We start from the raw sequence: 22,929 nt of genomic DNA, 5'->3' as shown, positions 1-22,929 counted from the left end.
CAACATTTGTACACATGGCACAATGAATATTAGCTCACAACTCGAGTGTTCCTTTCACAAGGGTCTTTCATAAGTCTTATCCAATCAGTGCTGAACTACTGGTTGGGTGATGTGCCCGCCCACTAGGCTCGCTCAAAGGTTGTTACAGGGCATTGGTTGCCATATTCTTTCTGTATTGAATGACGTTTGTAAATGTAATTTCTAGCTGCTTGCCAATAACAGACAATTATCACTATATATACTATTAATGATTATCAGCTGTTTATTTTAATTTGAGCCATAGATACAGAATTCTTGATCATATCAGATACTTTTAATCTTTTTTGTTCATGTGAAATATCAGTTAAATGTTCAAAAAACTCAATCTGGCATCCCACAGGGGGAGGAATTAGGGAGAACATGTACACCGCCCACTGCACTAGGGCTGCTTGTTATGCGAGGTCGGGATTTCGGATTGAACTTTGCCACCCATTTGTTACTTTATAACGTTCCGTTTTTTGGAGGTAGGTCTACAACCTTTTAATTCTCCGCGGCACAAGCGACTGTAACCCGCAGCTACAAGATGTACATTTGGCTTACAATCATAGCCGGATTGGCTGTTTTACCGTTTCTTCTGAAAACGGTATTCGATCCATACTTTGGCCAAGACTGTTCATATATCTTCAAAGCAATCAAACTTGGAATCAGGCTGCAAAAATACAAAAAGAAAAAACCTTTCTATAGCATTTTGGACTGCTTTTTGGACACGGTGAAGAAACAACCGAATAAAACGTTCCTGCATTTTGAGGGGACATCCCATTCTTACATCGAGGTGGATAAGCAGAGCAACAAGGTTGCCAGAGCATTGAAGACTCACGCTAATCTAAAAGAGGGGGACACGGTAGCTCTCTTTATGGGGAACGAACCCTCTTACGCGTGTATTTGGCTGGGCCTGGCCAAACTGGGCTGTGCAACCGCTCTGCTAAACTTCAACATACGGTCAAAATCTCTGCTACACTGTTTCTCATGCTGTGGGGCCAAAGTGATCATCGCGGCGGCAGGTAAGGATTCCACTATATTCATCAGTTTGCATCAGTTTCAATGTGGGACTTATATTTTGAAGGCGACCCTACTATTCCACTGTTTGCTCACGCTAATGTTGTTCACGACACACACGCGTAGGTAAAGGATAGGGTCGGTTTGTCACTAGTAACCATGGCCACAAAACCATAATTATGGCTAAACTCCACATATTTCTACAATTTCTCTTATTAAAAATATAATTTGAAACCTAACCTTACCACACTGTTAACCTTATGACTAACCTTCAATTAAGACCAAAAAAAAACATATGGCCAATTTTGACTTTAGAGCTGAGGTAACTAGTGAAAACCTTAAGGTTGGGGTGCATGTGTTTCTAGACTACTAGGTCCTAGTCTAGGGGTAGGCCTACAGTTTATATTTAAAAAACCCTAAACAGCAATCATTATACTAGTGTGTTGCATTAGTAAGACTGCCTCTCACTGTAAACTACTTGAAATCAGAAATGTGTTCGCAATAGCAGCTTGTTCACCCACAACCGCTCGCAGTAGCGGTAGCTAATAACCCCATCCACAACCGCCTGACTAAATGAGATAAAGTGAAAATCTGAGGCCTTTAATCACTAATATAGAAAATGCGCTTTAGGCTCGTCAAAGACGCCGTAGCGATTTTTTTTGCAAGGGGTGCAGGATTTTGTCTTTCTTCTGTCTGACTATATATGTTTCTGCTTATAATTTCCGACATTTGTGTAGGCTATTTGTTAGTCAACTTCTCTTCTGTCATTATACAGTATGTTGCCATAGAAGATTAAACAAGCCCTTGCTCACCAGATTAATAGAAGGAAAACTGTGATCTAATTGACATCGGTAACATTTTCTGTCAACTTTCGCGGAGAAAATATGTTTAGGGATTGGGGAAATATAAAACTTTGACAAAACGACCCAACATGTTTCTGATACATTTTCAGTTCGGCTTGGATGTATATTTTATGTGGCTTAAAATACTGCTTTTAAAGATAGCACCTCTACTACAGACAGTATCTGAGCGTTTATAATCTCCAGATGCTGAAATAAATAAGATTTCTCCACTCCTGTTCCCGAGTAAACATTTATTACGTTTGATGTATAATTTTACTGCAAGAAATGTTAAATTCTGCATGAGTTAATATTAAGGCTATGTGAGAGGTTATAAGACGTACAGTCAGTGTCCAGAGTTCAGTTTCCATTTAACCCATCTGAACAGTAGGCTACAGTTCAGTTACAGTTCACTTAAACTTTCCCATCTTGTGACTGTCGAATTTGTATCGTGCCTCACAATCATCACACATACCATAGCCGGTACTGCTATCAACTTCTTTTTACCTGTTAACTAAATCAACTCTCCATTTCTCAGATTTTCTCTGATTGAATTAAACTCCGATATTGTCCTTTTTGCCTCCCACGTATTGAAGTAAACTTTTCTGCCCGTTCTCAAAAGCAATTGGCGTGTAGGCTATTTGCCTGAGTTACAGTTAGGGAGTGGTCGAAATGTACACATTTTTTTACCCCGAGGAAAATGGGGGAGGGTCATAATTTTTCAATTCCAGTTATTTGGGAGGGTTTAGTATTTTAACATTTCGTCCGGGGGAGGATCATGTCATTTGGAATGGTAAATCTAAAAGCTGTCTATAGGTTCGGGGGTGTGTCAAATGTTTTTTTTTAGCTTTTCACTGGGGGCTCCCGAGTGGCGCAGTTTGCTAAATATGTTAACTTGAACCAGTTTGCAGTCAACATTATTCAATTAAGTAATTTAATTGGATTCAATTTGGAAAATATGTACATAGAATTAGCACGGATATAATTGACATTACTATGAAGTGGCAGCCGTGGAGATGGACAGCGCATGGGTGCTGAAAGTAGGCTAATTCTAGAAATCCTAAAGATTTAAAGTATTCTATTTAAAGTATTCTACTAGCAATGTATTCTACTAGCAATGTATTCTACTAGGAATGTATTCTACTCGGAATGTATTCTATTAGCAATGTATTCTACTAGCAATGTATTCTACTAGCAATGTATTCTATTGGAATGTTTAATACTGTATTCTATAAGCAATGTATTCCACTAGCAATGTATTCTACTAGCAATGTATTCTACTAGCAATGTATTCTATTGGAATGTTTAATACTGTATTCTATAAGCAATGTATTCTACTAGCAATGTATTCTACTAGCAATGTATTCAACTAGCAATGTATTCTATAAGCAATGTATTCTACTAGCAATGTATTCTACTAGCAATGTATTCTATTGGAATGTATTCTATTAGCAATGTATTCTACTAGCAATGTATTCTATTGGAATGTTTAATACTGTATTCTATAAGCAATGTATTCTACTAGCAATGCATTCTACTAGCAATGTATTCAACTAGCAATGTATTCTATAAGCAATGTATTCTACTAGCAATGTATTCTACTAGCAATGTATTCTACTAGGAATATATTCTACTAGGAATGTATTCTATTAGCAATGTATTCTACTAGCAATGTATTCTATTGGAATGTTTAATACTGTATTCTATAAGCAATGTATTCTACTAGCAATGTATTCTACTAGCAATGTATTCTACTAGCAATGTATTCTACTAGCAATGTATTCAACTAGCAATGTATTCTACTAGGAATGTATTCTACTTGGAATGTATTCTACTAGCAATGTATTCTACTAGCAATGTATTCTATTGGAATGTTTAATACTGTATTCTATAAGCAATGTATTCTACTAGCAATGTATTCTACTAGCAATGTATTCTACTAGCAATGTATTCTACTAGCAATGTATTCAACTAGCAATATATTCTACTAGGAATGTATTCTACTTGGAATGTATTCTACTAGGAATGTATTCTATTAGCAATGTATTCTACTAGCAATGTATTCTACTAGCAATGTATTCTATTGGAATGTTTAATACTGTATTCTACTAGCAATGTATTCTACTAGCAATGTATTCTACTAGCAATGTATTCTATTGGAATGTTTAATACTGTATTCTATAAGCAATGTATTCTACTAGCAATGTATTCCATTGGAATGTTTAATACTGTATTCTATAAGCAATGTATTCTACTAGCAATGTATTCTACTAGGAATGTATTCTATTAGCAATGTATTCTACTAGCAATGTATTCTACTAGCAATGTATTCTACTAGCAATGTATTCTACTAGCAATGTATTCTATTGGAATGTTTAATACTGTATTCTATAAGCAATGTATTCTACTAGCAATGTATTCTACTAGGAATGTATTCTATTAGCAATGTATTCTACTAGGAATGTATTCTATTAGCATTGTATTCTATTGGAATGTTTAATACTGTATTCTATAAGCAATGTATTCTACTAGCAATGTATTCTACTAGGAATGTATTCTATAAGCAATGTATTCTACTAGCAATGTATTCTACTAGCAATGTATTCTATTGGAATGTTTAATACTGTATTCTATAAGCAATGTATTCTACTAGCAATGTATTCTACTAGCAATGTATTCTACTAGCAATGTATTCTACTAGCAATGTATTCAACTAGCAATATATTCTACTAGGAATGTATTCTACTTGGAATGTATTCTACTAGGAATGTATTCTATTAGCAATGTATTCTACTAGCAATGTATTCTACTAGCAATGTATTCTATTGGAATGTTTAATACTGTATTCTACTAGCAATGTATTCTACTAGCAATGTATTCTACTAGCAATGTATTCTATTGGAATGTTTAATACTGTATTCTATAAGCAATGTATTCTACTAGCAATGTATTCCATTGGAATGTTTAATACTGTATTCTATAAGCAATGTATTCTACTAGCAATGTATTCTACTAGGAATGTATTCTATTAGCAATGTATTCTACTAGCAATGTATTCTACTAGCAATGTATTCTACTAGCAATGTATTCTACTAGCAATGTATTCTATTGGAATGTTTAATACTGTATTCTATAAGCAATGTATTCTACTAGCAATGTATTCTACTAGGAATGTATTCTATTAGCAATGTATTCTACTAGGAATGTATTCTATTAGCATTGTATTCTATTGGAATGTTTAATACTGTATTCTATAAGCAATGTATTCTACTAGCAATGTATTCTACTAGGAATGTATTCTATAAGCAATGTATTCTACTAGCAATGTATTCTACTAGGAATGTATTCTATTAGCAATGTATTCTATTAGCAATGTATTCTACTAGCAATGTATTCTACTAGGAATGTATTCTATTAGCTATGTATTCTACTAGCAATGTATTCTACTAGCAATGTATTCTATTAGCAATGTATTCTACTAGCAATGTATTCTACTAGGAATGTATTCTATTAGCAATGTATTCTACTAGGAATGTATTCTATTAGCAATGTATTCTACTAGGAATGTATTCTATTGGAATGTATTCTATTAGCAATGTATTCTACTAGGAATGTATTCTACTAGGAATGTATTCTACTAGCAATGTATTCTACTAGGAATGTATTCTATTAGCAATGTATTCTACTAGCAATGTATTCTACTAGGAATGTATTCTACTAGGGATGTATTCTATTAGCAATGTATTCTACTAGGAATGTATTCTATTAGCAATGTATTCTACTAGGAATGTATTCTATTAGCAATGTATTCTACTAGGAATGTATTCTACTAGGAATGTATTCTACTAGCAATGTATTCTACTAGGAATGTATTCTATTAGCAATGTATTCTACTAGCAATGTATTCTACTAGGAATGTATTCTACTAGGGATGTATTCTATTAGCAATGTATTCTACTAGGAATGTATTCTATTAGCAATGTATTCTACTAGCAATGTATTCTACTAGGAATGTATTCTATTAGCAATGTATTCTACTAGCAATGTATTCTACTAGGAATGTATTCTATTAGCAATGTATTCTACTAGCAATGTATTCTACTAGGGATGTATTCTACTAGGGATGTATTCTATTAGGGATGTATTCTACTAGGGATGTATTCTACTAGGGATGTATTCTACTAGGAATGTATTCTACTAGGAATGTATTCTACTAGGAATGTATTCTACTAGGAATGTATTCTATTAGCAATGTATTCTATTAGCAATGTATTCTACTAGCAATGTATTCTACTAGGGATGTATTCTATTAGGAATGTATTCTATTAGGAATGTATTCTACTAGGAATGTATTCTACTAGGAATGTATTCTACTAGGAATGTATTCTACTAGAATGTATTCTACTAGAATGTATTCTACTAGAATGTATTCTACTAGCAATGTATTCTACTAGCAATGTATTCTACTAGCAATGTATTCTACTAGCAATGTATTCTACTAAGAATGTATTCTACTAAGAATTTATTCTACTAGGGATGTATTCTATTAGGGATGTATTCTACTAGGAATGTTTAATACTGTATTCTACTAGGAATGTATTCTACTAGGAATGTTTAATACTGTATTCTACTAGGAATGTATTCTATTAGCAATGTATTCTATTGGAATGTTTAATACTGTATTCTACTAGAAATGTATTCTATTAGGAATGTAACATAAGCCCCATGTGGCACGTCGCTCAAGGTTGATCTTCTGAGGGGCTGACAGCAAGACATAGAATGTTCTGGAATGTAGTGTAGAACCCCCAGGCTCCATGTGTTGCATTTCTCAATGGAGGACCTGAACATAATTTGTAGACTGCAAGTTGACTGGAAGAAGCCCAAATATATATTTGACTAAAACATTATTTCAAACCTTTCTTACATCTGTATACAATCATATATATATCTCTATTATGAAAGGAAATATATTGGAACAGATTTCCAAAATTAAAATCACTTGAAGCTGATTTGCTGGTATTTTTAGTATTTTATGTCCAAAAAAACAAAAAACATCTCAGAAAACTTGGGGAACCAAATAAAATCACCTGCGGGCCACCAGGTGGGGAACCTGGTCTAAGGAGTTGAGACTAACATCACCTGCCTGCCTGTCTCTCTCTCTCTGTGTCTCTCTCTACATCTGTGTCTCCCTCTGTCTGTCTCTCCCTGTCTCTTTCTCTCCCTTTCTCCTTCCCACAGAGCTGAAAGAGGCAGTGGAGGAGGTTCTCCCTACACTTAAACAGCAGGGTATCTCTGTGTACCTCCTGTCAGAGGAGTGCAGTGTAGAAGGCATCAACCCCCTCTCAGAACATATCACCCAGGCTTCAGACACTCCCCTGTCAGCTGACCTCAGGGCCAACATCACCAGCAAGAGCCCTGCGCTCTACATCTACACGTCAGGAACCACTGGTAAGAACCTCAGTCCTCCACTACACCTCAGAGACCACTGGTAAGAACCTCAGTCCTCCTCTACACCTCAGGGACCACTGGTAAGAACCTCAGTCCTCCTCTACACCTCAGGAACCACTGGTAAGAACCTCAGTCCTCCTCTACACCTCAGGAACCACTGGTAAGAACCTCAGTCCTCCTCTACACCTCAGGGACCACTGGTAAGAACCTCAGTCCTCCTCTACACCTCAGGAACCACTGGTAAGAACTTCAGTCCTCCTCTACACCTCAGGAACCACTGGTAAGAACCGCAGTCCTCCTCTACACCTCAGGAACCACTGGTAAGAACCTCAGTCCTCCTCTACACCTCAGGGACCACTGGTAAGAACCTCAGTCCTCCTCTACACCTCAGGGACCACTGGTAAGAACCTCAGTCCTCCTCTACACCTCAGGAACCACTGGTAAGAACTTCAGTCCTCCTCTACACCTCAGGAACCACTGGTAAGAACCGCAGTCCTCCTCTACACCTCAGGAACCACTGGTAAGAACCTCAGTCCTCCTCTCCACCGCAGTCCTCTTCTACACCTCAAGAACCACTGGTACCATACCTTCCAGCCCTGGGACTAGGGCTGGAAGGAGCTGGGGATGGTTTCCGGGAAAGTGCTCCTAGTCCCCTAATGGATGAATTTGGATGTATGCACTTCATGTAAATCTGAAAGAAGGATTTTTTTTGCTTATACCTATTGAATTGTTTCCTGGGGGTAGGATTTGTTATGCATACGTCATTCAATGCACTGTGTCTATTGTCTGACTGTCCTATCTGACTGTAGGTCTACCTAAAGCGGCTCTGGTGACCCAGGAGAGGGTGTGGACTGCGTCCTTTATCCAAGCCGTCTCAGGAGTGACATCCCAGGATGTGTTCTATATCAACCTGCCTCTCTATCACAGCGCCGGCTTCCTCATCGGACTCACTGGGGCCATCGAGAGGGGTAATGTTATGACTCTTATTTTGAAATGCTAGGAATGAGTTGTCAGATTTGTTTATTTAACGTGTCAATGTGTTTGTATCTGCCCCCTAGTCAAATAAACCATACAGAATTGAGTCATACGCTATAGATATCTGAGCAGAGTGTATTGCATGCTGAACGAAGCCATTAGATACATTAGTAGTTTAGTAGGACACATAGGCGTTCGACACGTATCGTGTTGCACAGTGAAAAGATGACTTTGGTCTACTTTTAAAACATGTCTAAACAAGATGGTGTAAGTTAATCAGGATGATTAAATACCCAGTCTGTTACATCATCTGTCTCCTATACCAGGCATAACAGTAGTTCTGAGGAGGAAGTTTTCAGCATCTCAGTTCTGGGAGGACTGTAGGAAACATAATGTAACAGTGATGCAGTACATCGGAGAGACCATGAGATACCTCTGCAACACACCCATGGTAAAGGACACCTCGTCTAGGACACCGATCCTTGTGTGGCTCATTTGGTAGAGTATGACGTATGACGCTTGCAATGCCAGGGTTATGGGTTCGATTTTCCCACGGGGGACCAGTACGGAAATGTTTCCTAACGTTGAGAAAAGGGGGTGAATTTGGGAGCAGCATCATGTTGCAACTGCTTTCTGTACAGGGCCGTAGTTTCTTCACTAAATTAGATTTCTGTTGACCGACCCTTGATTTACACTACCGGTCAAAAGTTTTAGAACCCCTACTCATTCAAGGGTTTTTCTTAATTTTTTACTATTTTCTACATTGTAGAATAATACTGAAGACATCGAAACTATGAAATAACACATATGAAATCATGTAGTAACCAAAGAAAGTGTTAAAGTAATCAAAATATATTTTATATTTGATATTCTTCAGAGTAGCCACCCTTTAACTTGATGACAGCTTTGTACACTCTTTAAATTCAACCAGCTTCATGAGGTAGTCACCTGGAATGCATTTCAATTAACAGGTGTGCCTTGTTAAAAGTTAATTTGTGGAATTTCTTTCCTTAATGCGTTTGAGCCAATCAGTTGTGTTGTGACAAGGTATGCAGAAGATAGCCCTATTTGGTAAAATACAAAGTCCATATTATGGCAAGAACAGCTCAAATAAGCAAAGAGAAACAACAGTCATCATTACTTTAAGACATGAAGGTCAGTCAATATGGAACATTTCAAGAACTTTGAAAGTGCAGTCGCAAAAACCATCAAGCGCTATGATGAAACTGGCTCTCATGAGGACCGCCACAGGAAAGGAAGACCCAGAGTTACCACTGCTGCAGAGGATAAGTTCATTAGAGTTAACTGCACCTCAGATTGCAGCCCAAATAACTGATTCACAGAGTTCAAGTAACAGACACATCTCAACATCCACTGTTCAGAGGAGACTGCATGTATCAGGCCTTCATGGTCGAATTGCTGCAAAGAATCCACTACTAAAGGACACCAATAATAAGAAGAGACTTGCTTGGGCCAAGAAACATGAGCAATGGACATTAGACCTGTGGAAATTTGTCCTTTGGTCTGGAGTCCAAATTTGAATATGTTGGTTCCAACCGCCATGTCTTTGTGAAACTCAGTGGAGGTGGACGGATGATCTCTGCATGTGTATTTCCCACCGTAAAGCATGGAGGAGGAGGTGTTATAGTGTGGGGGTGCTTTGCTGGTGACACTGTCTGTGATTTATTTTGAATTCAAGGCACACTTAACCAGCATGGCTACCACAGCATTCTGCAGCGATACGCCATCCCATCTGGTTTGGGCTTAGTGGGACTATCATTTGTTTTTCAACAGGACAATGACTCAACACACTTCCAGGCTGTGTAAGGGCTATTTTTACCAAGAAGGAGAGTGATGGAGTGCTGCATCAGATAACCTGGCCTCCACAATCACCCGACCTCAACCCAATTGAGATGGTTTGGGATGAGTTGGACAGCAGAGTGAAGGAAAAGCAGCCAACAAGTGCTCAGTATATATGGGAACTCCTTCAAGACTGTTGGAAAAGCATTCCAGGTGAAGCTGGTTGAGAGAATGCCAAGCGTGTACAAAGCTATCATCAAGGCAAAGGGTGGCTATTTGAAGAATCTCAAATATAAAATATATTTAGATTTGTTAAACACTTTTTTGCTTACTATGTGATTCCATATGTGTTATTTCATAGTTTTGATGTATTCACTATTATTCTACAATGTAGAAAATAGTACAAATAAAGAAAAACCCTTTAATGAGTAGGTGTTCTAAAACCTTTGACCGGTAGTGTACCTGCCAACTGTGAACTGTCTAGCTTTGGACACTCTGTGTTTGTGTGTGTGTGTGTGTGTGTTTACAATACGATGTCTATCAAAGTTACTACTGCACTACTGTAGGGCTCCCGCGTGGCACAGCGGTCTAAGGCACTGCATCTCATTACAAGGCACTGCATCTCATTACAAGGCACTGCATCTCATTACAAGGCACTGCATCTCATTACAAGGCACTGCATCTCATTACAAGGCACTGCATCTCATTACAAGGCACTGCATCTCATTACAAGGCACTGCATCTCATTACAAGGCACTGCATCTCATTAGTTCGATTCCAGGCTGTATCACAACCGGCCGTGATGGAGTCCAATAGGGCGGTGCATAATTAGCCTCAGTGTCGTCCGGGTTTGGCCGGAGTAGGCCGTCATTATAAATAAGAATTTGTTCTTAACTGACTTGCCTGGTGAAATATAGGTGAAATAAAAAATAAATAAAATAAGAGTGTCTGCTAAATTCCACGTATTTAGTATATGTAGTAACTCCAGCATAATACTGTACGATGACAGTTTTTATTTTAATGTTACAGCCACCGTATTGCCTTAGGTCTGTTATAAAAAGTCAGATGACCTAGCAAAGTTCAATTGAACTGCTTTTAATTGGACAAAACATATTAGAAACGCTTCACCACCCTGTAATGGATCTTTTCTGACCACTGTGTCTATTGAGTAGAATATCATTTCACAAATCGATCTTCGTCCCCGTTTTCTATTTTCAGAAAGACAACGAGAAGGACCATAAAGTGCGTATTGCCATCGGCAACGGGGTCCGTTCAGACATCTGGAGAGAGTTTCTGAATCGTTTTGGAGACGTCGCTGTCAGGGAACTGTACGCCGCCACCGAGGGCAACATCGGCTTCATCAACTACACCAGCAAGATCGGAGTGGTTGGACGAGTCAACTTTCTCCACAGGGTAGGTAGTGATCTGACCCCAACGCAATTTAATCCAGGATAACTACATGTGGATCACATATGGATTCAAATCACTACCTGATGTGTAAATGATGTGCCTCCTTAACAGAAAATATATATATATATGTTTTTTGTAATTGTGTTTCACTTTCAGAGACTGTTCCCTTATACTTTGATCAAATTTGACATTGAGAAGGAGGAACCTGTTAGGAACTCAAAGGGTCTGTGTATCCAAGCAATGAAAGGTACCTTTTTTTATTTATTTATGTTGACTTTTACCCCACTGACATAGAATCTGTGAACTGTCTAGGTTTGGACACTCTGTTTGTAATACGATGTCTATCAAAGTTACTTTAGTTTAAGGCAGACTGTGACCGTGGATTGGGTTCCAAGTCATTGCTTCATATTGTTGACGGTACAAAGTTGAGAAAAGGGGGGTGAATTTGGGAGCAGCATTATGTTGCAACTGCTTTCTGTACAGGGCCGTAGTTTCTTCACTAAATTAGATTTTCTAGTTGACCAACACTCTATTTACCCACCAACTGTGAACTGTCTAGCTTTGGACACTCTGTGACATGGATTGGGTCCTGCTTTATATTGTTGGTAAAGTATGACCCAATGTCGGCTTTCCAAATTAAGAACCTGGAGCCGTGTATCACACGTCTCAATAGGACTACTTTATGGTCAGTTCTTAAATAACAATGCATACGTTTACATTTACGGGGGGGGGGGGGGGGGTGTCCCAGATCAGTGCTCCTTAGTCGCTTGATAAATAGTTCTTAAAATAAATATTGGGAGCATCAGCATCATTATCCCCATCTTCCTTTTTTTAAGGTGAGGCTGGACTTTTGGTTGGAAAGATAACCAAGATATCTCCCTTTGTTGGTTATGCTGGTAATGACCAGCAGACAGAGAAGAAGAGACTGAGAGACGTCTTACAGACAGGTGACCTGTACTTCAACACTGGAGACCTGTTGAGGATCGATGAACAAAACTTTGTTCAGTTTCAGGATCGGGTTGGTGACACTTTCAGGTAGGCGGTACGGTTGACAAAAGTCCCAGGTTTTCCAGAAATGACAGTTGGAAAATCAGAAGGAAATAATCAGGAAATCAGGAAATCTGGGAATTTTGGTATAGGTATCAGAATTTTCCAACCCTACAACAGTATGTCACTGGGGTTCGAATTACACATCTCTTGGGGCTGTCAAACATCTCTTGGGGTTGACCAACATCTCTTGGGGTTGACCAACATCTCTTGGGGTTGAAAAACATGGAAATGTTTTTGTTATTTCAGGTGGAAAGGCGAGAATGTTGCTACAACTGAAGTGGCAGATATCCTCACAATGGTGGACTGCATCGTGGAGGCTAATGTATATGGCGTGAAAGTTGAAGGTAAATATGAATCTATATGGTCAGATGGAGGTTGTTAACAGCTACTAAGTTAAAGGTTATTACTTACAACATGTATTATGGGGTATTACAACATGTATTATGGGTTATTACTTACACCATATTCTATAGGTTATTACTTACAACATGTATTATAGGTTATTACAACATGTATTATCGGTTATTACAACATGTATTATGGGTTATTACTTACATGTATTATAGGTTATTACTTACAACATGTATTATAGGTTATTACAACATGTATTATCGGTTATTACAACATGTATTATAGGTTATTACAACATGTATTATAGGTTATTACTTACAACATGTATTATAGGTTATTACAACATGTATTATAGGTTATTACTTACAACATGTATTATCGGTTATTACAACATGTATTATCGGTTATTACAACATGTATTATAGGTTATTACAACATGTATTATGGGTTATTACAACATGTATTATGGGTTATTACTTACAACATGTATTATAGGTTAATACTTACAACATGTATTATAGGTTATTACAACATGTATTATGGGGTATTACTTACAACATTTATAGGTTATTACTTACAAAATATACTATAGGTTATTACTTACAACATATACTATAGGTTATTACTTACAACATACTATAGGTTATTACTTACAACATACTATAGGTTATTACTTACAACATACTATAGGTTATTACTTACAACATGTATTATAGGTTATTACTTACATGATAGGTTATTACTTACATGATAGGTTATTACTTACATGATAGGTTATTACTTACATGATAGGTTATTACTTACAATCTGTATTATAGGTTATTACTTACAACATATTGGGTATTACTTACATTATAGGTTATTACTTACAACGTGTATTATGGGTTATGACTTACAACATGTATTATAGGTTATTACATACAACATATATAGGTTATTACTTACTATGTATAATGGGTTATTACTTACATTATGGGTTATTACTCACTATGTATTATAGGTTATTACTTACAATATGTATTATGGGTTATTACATACAACATATATAGGTTATTACTTGCAACATGTATTATTACTTACAACATGTACTATGGGTTATTACTTACATGTATTATGGGTTATTACTTACAAAATGTATTATAGGTTATTACTTACAACATGTATTATTACTTACAACATGTACTACAGGTTATTACTTACATGTATTATGGGTTATTACTTACAAAATGTATTATGGGTTATTACTTACATGTATTATGGGTTATTACTTACATGTATTATAGGTTATTACTTACATGTACTATAGGTTATTACTTACATGTATTATGGGTTATTACTTACATGTATTATGGGTTATTACTTACAACATATATAGGTTATTACTTACATGTATTATGGGTTATTACTTACATGTACTACAGGTTATTACTTACATGTATTATGGGTTATTACTTACATGTACTATAGGTTATTACTTACATGTATTATGGGTTATTACTACCATGTACTATAGGTTATTACTTACATGTATTATAGGTTATTACTTACATGTATTATGGGTTATTACGTACAACATATATAGGTTATTACTTACATGTATTATAGGTTATTACTTACATGTATTATGGGTTATTACGTACAACATATATAGGTTATTACTTACATGTATTATAGGTTATTACTTACATGTACTATAGGTTATTACTTACAACATATATAGTTTATTACTTACATGTATTATGGGTTATTACTTACAACATGTATTATAGGTTATTACTTACAATATGTATTATGGGTTATTATAAGAATTGTGTTTCCTGGCAAACAAATATAGGGCTTACAGTCGTTCTAAATTATAATCGTTTTAGTTTATAGGGTAGGTATTCATTTAAACACAGTAGATTTGGCTCTAGATAAGTTAGCTATTCGCTAGTAGGAGACTATAAAAGGAAAGACAATCGACTACTCATCCGTACACGTACAACAGACTGCTCATCTGTACACTCATCCAATAGACTACTCATTCGTACATGTACAATATACTACACATACAATAGACTACACATACAATAGACTACACATACAATATACTACACGTACAATATACTACACGTACAATAGACTACACATCCATACAATAGACTACACATCCGTACAATATACTACACATACAATATACTACACATCCAATATACTACACATACAATATACTACACATACAATATACTACACATACAATATACTACACATACAATATACTACACGTACAATATACTACACATCCAATATACTACACATCCGTACACATACAATAGACTACACGTACAATATACTACACATACAATAGACTACACATACAATATACTACACATACAATATACTACACATACAATATACTACACATACAATATACTTCACGTACAATATACTACACATCCGTACACATACAATAGACTACACATCCGTACAATATACTACACATACAATAGACTGCACATACCATATACTACACATACCATATACTACACATACCATATACTACACATAAAATATACTACACGTACAATAGACTACGCGTACAATAGACTACGCGTACACTAGACTACACGTACACTAGACTACACGTACACTAGACTACACGTACACTAGACTACACATTCAACTGACTACACATACAACAGACTACACGTACAACAGACTACACGTACAATAGACTACACATACAATAGACTACACATACAATAGACTACACATACAACAGACTTCACATCCGTACACATACAACAGACTTCACATCCGTACGCATACAACAGACTTCACATCCGTACACATACAACAGACTTCACATCCGTACACATACAACAGACTTCACATCCGTACACATACAACAGACTTCACATCCGTACGCATACAACAGACTTCACATCCGTACGCATTCAACAGATTACACATCTGTACACATACAATAGACTAATGTACACCAGACTACACGTACACCAGACTACACATACAACAGACTACACATCTGTACACATACAATAGACTACACGTACACCAGACTACACATACAACAGACTACACATTCAACAGACTACACATCTGTACACATACAATAGACTACACATACACCAGACTACACATACAATAGACTACACGTACAATAGACTACACATACAATAGACTACACGTACAATAGACTGCACATACCATATACTACACATACAATAGACTACACGTACAATAGACTACACATACAATAGACTACACGTACAATAGACTACACATACAATAGACTACACATACAACAGACTACACGTACAATAGACTACACATACAACAGACTTCACATCCGTACACATACAACAGACTTCACATCCGTACGCATACAACAGACTTCACATCCGTACACATACAACAGACTTCACATCCGTACACATACAACAGACTTCACATCCGTACACATACAACAGACTTCACATCCGTACGCATACAACAGACTTCACATCCGTACACATTCAACAGACTACACATCTGTACACATACAATAGACTACACGTACACCAGACTACACATACAACAGACTACACATCTGTACACATACAATAGACTACACGTACACCAGACTACACATACAACAGACTACACATACAACAGACTACACATCTGTACACATACAATAGACTACACGTACACCAGACTACACATACAATAGACTACACGTACAATAGACTACACATACAATAGACTACACGTACAATAGACTGCACATACCATATACTACACATACAATAGACTACACGTACAATAGACTACACATACAATAGACTACACGTACAATAGACTACACATACAATAGACTACACATACAATAGACTTCACATACAATAGACTACACATACAATAGACTTCACGTACAATAGACTACACATACAATAGACTACACGTACAATAGACTGCACGTACCATATACTACACATACAATAGACTACACGTACAATAGACTACACATACAATAGACTACACGTACAATAGACTACACATACAATAGACTACACATACAATAGACTACACATACAATAGACTTCACATACAATAGACTACACATACAACAGACTTCACATGACTCTGATGCATCCCAAATGCACCCTATTCCCTATAGAGAGCACTACTTCTGTCAAGGGCCTATAGGGCTCTGGGTGCCCTACATGGGGTGGCATTTGGTATGTGGGCTTCCGAGTGGCGCAGCGGTCCAAGGCACTGCATCTCAGTGCTAGAGGCGTCACTTCAGACCATGGTTCGATTCCGGGGCTGTATCACAACCGGCCGTGATTGGGAGGAACCATAGGGCGGCGCACAATTGGCCCAGCGTCGTCCGGGTTAGGCCGTCATTGTAAATAAGAATTTGTTCTTAACTGACTTGCCTAGTTAAATAAAGGTTAAATAAAATACAAAAATGTAGGCTGAATATTGTCTCTCTCCAGGTCACGAGGGGAGGATTGGAATGGCTGCTGTGAAGGTAGAAGAAGGGAAAGAGTTTGACGGCGCCAGCACCTTCAGCCAGGTAGCCAGCTACCTCCCTGCTTACGCAAGACCGCGCTTCATTAGAATACAGGTGAGCTTTACCCGACGTCGCTTTTTAATCATGTTGAAAGTCAGCTTTGTTTGTTATCATGATTTTAATCAGTGTAACTATCAAGGTCTTTTACTATTGAAATGTTCTTTTAACACCTCTGTCATTCAAGTTGAAAACTCGAAATTGAGAGAATGTTCGCCCTAGTATGAAGTCCTGAGTGCTCTGGAGCAGGTTTTGATCAATAATGTTTTGCAGATTTATTAAACATAAAAAACTGAAATATCCCAGTTACATAAGTATTCAGACCCTTTACTCAGTACTTTGTTGAAGCACCTTTGGCAGCGATTACAGCCTGGTGTCTTTTTGGGTACGACGGTACAAGCTTGGCACACCTGTATTTGGGGAGTTTCTCCCATTCTTCTCTGCAGATCTTCTCAAGCTCTGTCAGGTTGGATGAGAAACGTCGCTGCACAGCTATTTTCAGGTCTCTCCAGAGATGTTCGATCAGGTTCAAGTCCGGGCTCTGGCTCAGAGACTTGTCCTGAAGCCACTCCTGCGTTGTCTTGGCTGTGTGTATAGGGTCGTTGTCCTGTTGGAAGGTGAAACTTCACCCCAGTCTGAGAACCTGCAACAGAGCACTCAGGACTTCTTCAAGGATCTCTGTACTTTGCTCCGTTCATCTTTCCCTTGATCCTGAATAGTCTCCCAGTCCCTGACGCTAAAAAACATCCCCACAGCATGATGCTGCCTCCACCATGCTTCACCGTAGGGATAGTGCCAGGTTTCCTCCAGACGTGACGCTTGGCATTCAGGCCAAAGAGTTCAATCTCGGTTTCATCAGACCAGAGAATCTTGTTTCTCATGCTCTGAGAGTCCTTTAGGTACATTTGAAGTCGGAAGTTTACATACACCTTAGCCAAATACATTTAAACTCAGTTTTTCACAATTCCTGACATTTAATCCTAGTAAAAATTCCCTGTTTTAGGTCAGTTAGAATCACCACTTTATTTTAAGAATGTGAAATGTCAGAATAATAGTAGAGAGAATGATTTATTTCAGCTTTTATTTCTTTCATCACATTCCCAGTGGGTCAGAAGTTTACATACACTCAATTAGTATTTGGTAGCATTGCCTTTAAATGGTTTAACTTGGGTCAAACGTTTCAGGTAGCCTTCCACAAGCTTCCCACAATAAGTTGGGTGAATTCTTGCCCATTCCTCCTGACAGAGCTGGTGTAACTGAGTCAGGTTTGTAGGCCTCCTTGCTCGCATACTCTTTTTCAGTTCTGCCCACAAATTTTCTATAGGATTGAGGTCAGGACTTTGTGATGGCCACTCCAATACCTTGACTTTGTTGTCCTTAAGCCATTTTACCACAACTTTGGAAGTATGCTTGGGGTCATTGTCCAGTTGAAAGACCCATTTGCGACCAAGCTTAAACTTCCTGACTGATGTCTTGATGTTGCTTCAATATATCCACATAATTTCCCATCTTCATGATTTCATCTATTTTGTGAAGTGCACCAGTCCCTCCTGCAGCAAAGCACCCCCACAACATGATGCTGCCACCCCTGTGCTTCATGGTTGGGATGGTGTTCTTCAGCTTGCAAGCATCCCCCTTTTTCCTCCAAACATGGCCAAACAGTTCTATTTTTGTTTCATCAGACCAGAGGACATTTCTCCAAAAAGTACGATCTTTGTCCCCAAGTGCAGTTGCAAACCGTAGTATGGCTTTTTTATGGCGATTTTGGGGCAGTGGCTTCTTCCTTGCTGAGCGGCCTTTCAGGTTGTGTCGATTTCTGTACAGCACTTTGAGATATCAGCTGATGCAAGAAGGGCTTTATAAATACATTTTATTTGATTAGATATAGGACTCGTTTTACTGTGGCTATAGATACTTTTGTACCTGTTTCCTCCAGCATCTTCACAAGGTCCTTTGCTGTTGTTCTGGGATTGATTTGCACTTTTCACACCAAAGTACGTTCATCTCCAGGAGACAGAACGCGTCTCCTTCCTGAGCGGTATGACGGCTGCGTGGTCCCATGGTGTTTATACTTGCATACTATTGTTTGTACAGATGAACGTGGTACCTTCAGGCGTTTGGAAATTGCTCCCAAGGATGAACCAGACTTGTGGCGGTCTACAATATTTTTTCTGAGGTCTTGGCTGATTTCTTTTGATTTTCCCAAGATGTCAAGCAAAGAGGCACTGAGTTTGAAGGTAGGCTTTGAAATACATCCACGGGTACACCTCCAATTGACTCAAATGATGTCAATTAGCCTATCAGAAGCTTCTAAAGCCATGACATCATTTTCTGGAATGTTCCAATCTGTTTAAAGGCACAGTCAACCACTCACTGACCGCTTACTGTCGTGACCATGGCAGGCTGCTTTTCCAGCATCAGTTACTGTAGTAAGACTGTGTCTGATAGGAAGTTCAGTGCTGTTTGTGGGTGTGCTTTGTATGTACCACAGAGGGATCTACTCTGAAACCTATTTTAATCATGAAGATGTCTTGTTTGCAACCAAAACTTCTGACCCACTGGAATTGTGATACAGTGAATTATAAGTGAAATAATCTGCCTGTAAACAATTGTTGGAAAAATTACTTGTCTTCGACAATAAACGCGAATCCGACCATCACCCCTGTTGAGACAAAACAGCGACTCGTCAGTGAAGAGCACTTTTTGCCAGTCCTGTCTGATCCAGCGATGGTGGGTTTGTGCCCAGAGGCGACGTTGTTGCCGGTGATGTCTGTTGAGGACCTGCCTTACAACAGGCCTACAAGCCCTCAGTCCAGCCTCTCTCAGCCTATTGCGGACAGTCTGAGCACTGATGGAGGGATTGTGCGTTCCTGGTGTAACTCGGGCAGTTGTTGTTGCCATCCTGTACCTGTTCCGCAGGTGTGATGTTCGAATGTACCGATCCTGTGCAGGTGTTGTTACACGTGGTCTGGCACTGCGAAGACGATCAGCTGTCCGTCCTGTCTCCCTGTAGCGCTGTCTTAGGTGTCTCACAGTACGGACACTGCAATTTCTTGCCCTGGCCACATCTGCAGTCCTCATGCCTCCTTGCAGCATGCCTAAGGCACGTTCACGCAGATGAGCAGGGACCCTGGGCATCTTTCTTTTGGTGTTTTTCAGTGTCAGTTGAAAGGCCTCTTTAGTGTCCTAAGTTTTCATAACTGTGACCTTAATTGCCTCCCGTCTGTAAGCTGTTAGTGTCTTAACGACCGTTCCACAGGTGACTGTTCATTAATTGTTTATGGTTCATTGAGCAAGCATGGGAAACAGTGTTTAAACCCTTAACAATGAAGATCTGTGAAGTTATTTGGATTTTTACAAATTATCTTTGAAAGACAGGGTCTTGAAAAAGGGCCGTTTCTTTTTTTGTTGTTGCTGAGTTTATATTCTTAAAAATAATCTTTAAATTATATTCTTATGTATAACACTTAAGAGCTCCTTCGAGATGACGGGAACATTTAAGATGAAGAAAGTGACGTTGGTGGAAGAGGGCTTCAACCCAGCTGCTGTCCAAGATCCTCTGTACTTCCTAGATCCAGCTAAGAAAACCTACGTACCCCTCACCGAAGAGATATACTCCTCCATAAACACCAGAGAAATTAAGTTATAAAATCTAAATGTGAAGAAAAAACATGGGGAGAAAAATCATGTTAGCTAATTAATTGACAAAATCTGCATTAATTATTAAATGTCTAATGTTTAGACCTGGTTTTCAAATACTATTTGATTATTTCATATACTTTTTCTCTGCGCATTGAGCTTGCCTGGGTTAACGGACCAATAGAATAATCCTAAAACTGCAAACCCCACCCGGCATTTGAAATGATTTCCAATAGTATTTGGAGCAAGGTCCTCCTGTTAACGTCGCATATGTTATCAGATTACACGGGGGAATAATATGGTATAATGATTCTGTAGACTAACCCACTGTCTTTGTCTACTAATCTCAGGGAATAGATTTGAATTATATTTTGTAACAAACCTGATCATGCTTAAAATTATGTAGTTTTGGTCTTAACGAGACTTTATTGTTTACAGTTAGTTATACATTATATTGTAGAGGGTACCAGCATCTGAAGATGCTTGAAAACAAACTTGATATTTTGATGTGCAGTATATTGATTGTACTTTTTGAATGGTTAATAAAACTTTTATGAACCCAAATCATTTCCTTGTCTTCTTCCTATACTAGATTGTGGATGACACTATAAACCTGTTTTGTTATATTAGGGCACTATAAACCTGATTTATGATATCAGGGCTCTATTCAATCCGTATCGCAGAAGTTCAGTGTTACTGAAATTTAAAGGCAATGTTCCTGTGTTAGCAGAGACTGCATTCATGGTAAACGCTCCATAAATCGGCACAATCTCGAAGTACCTTTAAGTGAATATTGCACAATCTGTAACTCTTCAGCGATCCAGATTGAATAGAGGCCTTAATCTAAGTGCTGTGTCGTCAATACTGTAGTTCTGTGCTTTAATAGGTTGTAGGATGCAGACTAGTGTTTGTATACAGTGCAAGTATTACAACAGCTATAAAGTAGTGGGGTACGAGATTGGTTTGAAGGCAGGCCACAGTAAATCTGGTCCTAGATTAAAACATATATATATTTTTTAATGTAACCTTTATTTAACGAGTCAGTTAAGAACAAATTGTTATTTACAATGACGGCCTACCCCAGCCAAACCTGGACGGCGCTGGGCAAATTGTGCACCGCCCTATGGGACTCCCAATCACGGCCAGAAGTGATACAGCCTGGATTTGAACCAGGGACTGTAGTGACACCTCTTGCGCTGACCACTGCGCCACTCGGGAGTTTGTGCTCTTGTCAACTCCGAAGCAGCCATTGTCAAGACAAACTTTATTCGTTTTTTATTTTTTTTAATTTAAAACCATTTTGACATGACAATGAGTGACGTTGGAGTCGGTATGATAACACAAACCGACTGGCACTCTGGCTAGGCCAAACTAGTGGCATATATATATACACGACATGGTCAAAAGTATGTACCCCTTCAAATTTGTGGATTTGGCCATTTCAGCCAACCCAGTTGCTGACAAATGTATAAAATCGAGCACAGAGCCATGCAATCTCCATAGACAAACATTGGCAGTAGAATGGTCTTACTGAAGAGCTCAGTGACTTTAAACGTGGCACCGTCATAGGATGCCACCTTTGCAACAAGTCAGTTCATCAAATTTCTGCCCTATATATATATATATGTGTGTGTGTGTCATACAGAACAAAACGGAACAAAAATATAAACGCAACATGCAACAATTTCAGAGATTTTCCCGAGTTATTCAATGTTCCCTCTAAACTGTGCGTGACGCAGGACAAATATCAGCCCATGGAGAGAAGCACGAGATTGTATTTCACTCAACTTTCTAGAGTTTTCCCTGTCAACACTAATCAACGTTTCC

At 38.2% G+C, this 22,929-nt stretch overlaps 1 protein-coding gene across 1 annotated transcript; it reads left to right on the top strand.

Moving 5' to 3' along the window:
* Window positions 1–415: 415 nt before the first annotated feature.
* LOC139578089 (long-chain fatty acid transport protein 2) lies at window positions 416–21,666 on the top strand. The gene is made up of 10 exons (XM_071405276.1): window positions 416–1,040; window positions 7,113–7,322; window positions 8,132–8,290; window positions 8,624–8,748; window positions 11,316–11,510; window positions 11,664–11,754; window positions 12,344–12,542; window positions 12,804–12,901; window positions 17,390–17,520; window positions 20,936–21,666. The coding sequence occupies exons 1-10, from the start codon at window positions 563–565 to the stop codon at window positions 21,110–21,112; spliced, it is 1,863 nt and encodes a 620-aa protein (XP_071261377.1). The 5' UTR covers window positions 416–562; the 3' UTR covers window positions 21,113–21,666.
* The last annotated feature ends 1,263 nt before the right edge of the window (window positions 21,667–22,929 follow it).

This window comes from Salvelinus alpinus, chromosome 6 (genome assembly GCF_045679555.1).
Source record: "Salvelinus alpinus chromosome 6, SLU_Salpinus.1, whole genome shotgun sequence".
NCBI classification, from domain to species: Eukaryota; Metazoa; Chordata; class Actinopteri; order Salmoniformes; family Salmonidae; genus Salvelinus; species Salvelinus alpinus.
Note: the sequence above shows the minus strand (reverse complement) of the source record. Positions and strands in the feature narration are given on the sequence as shown.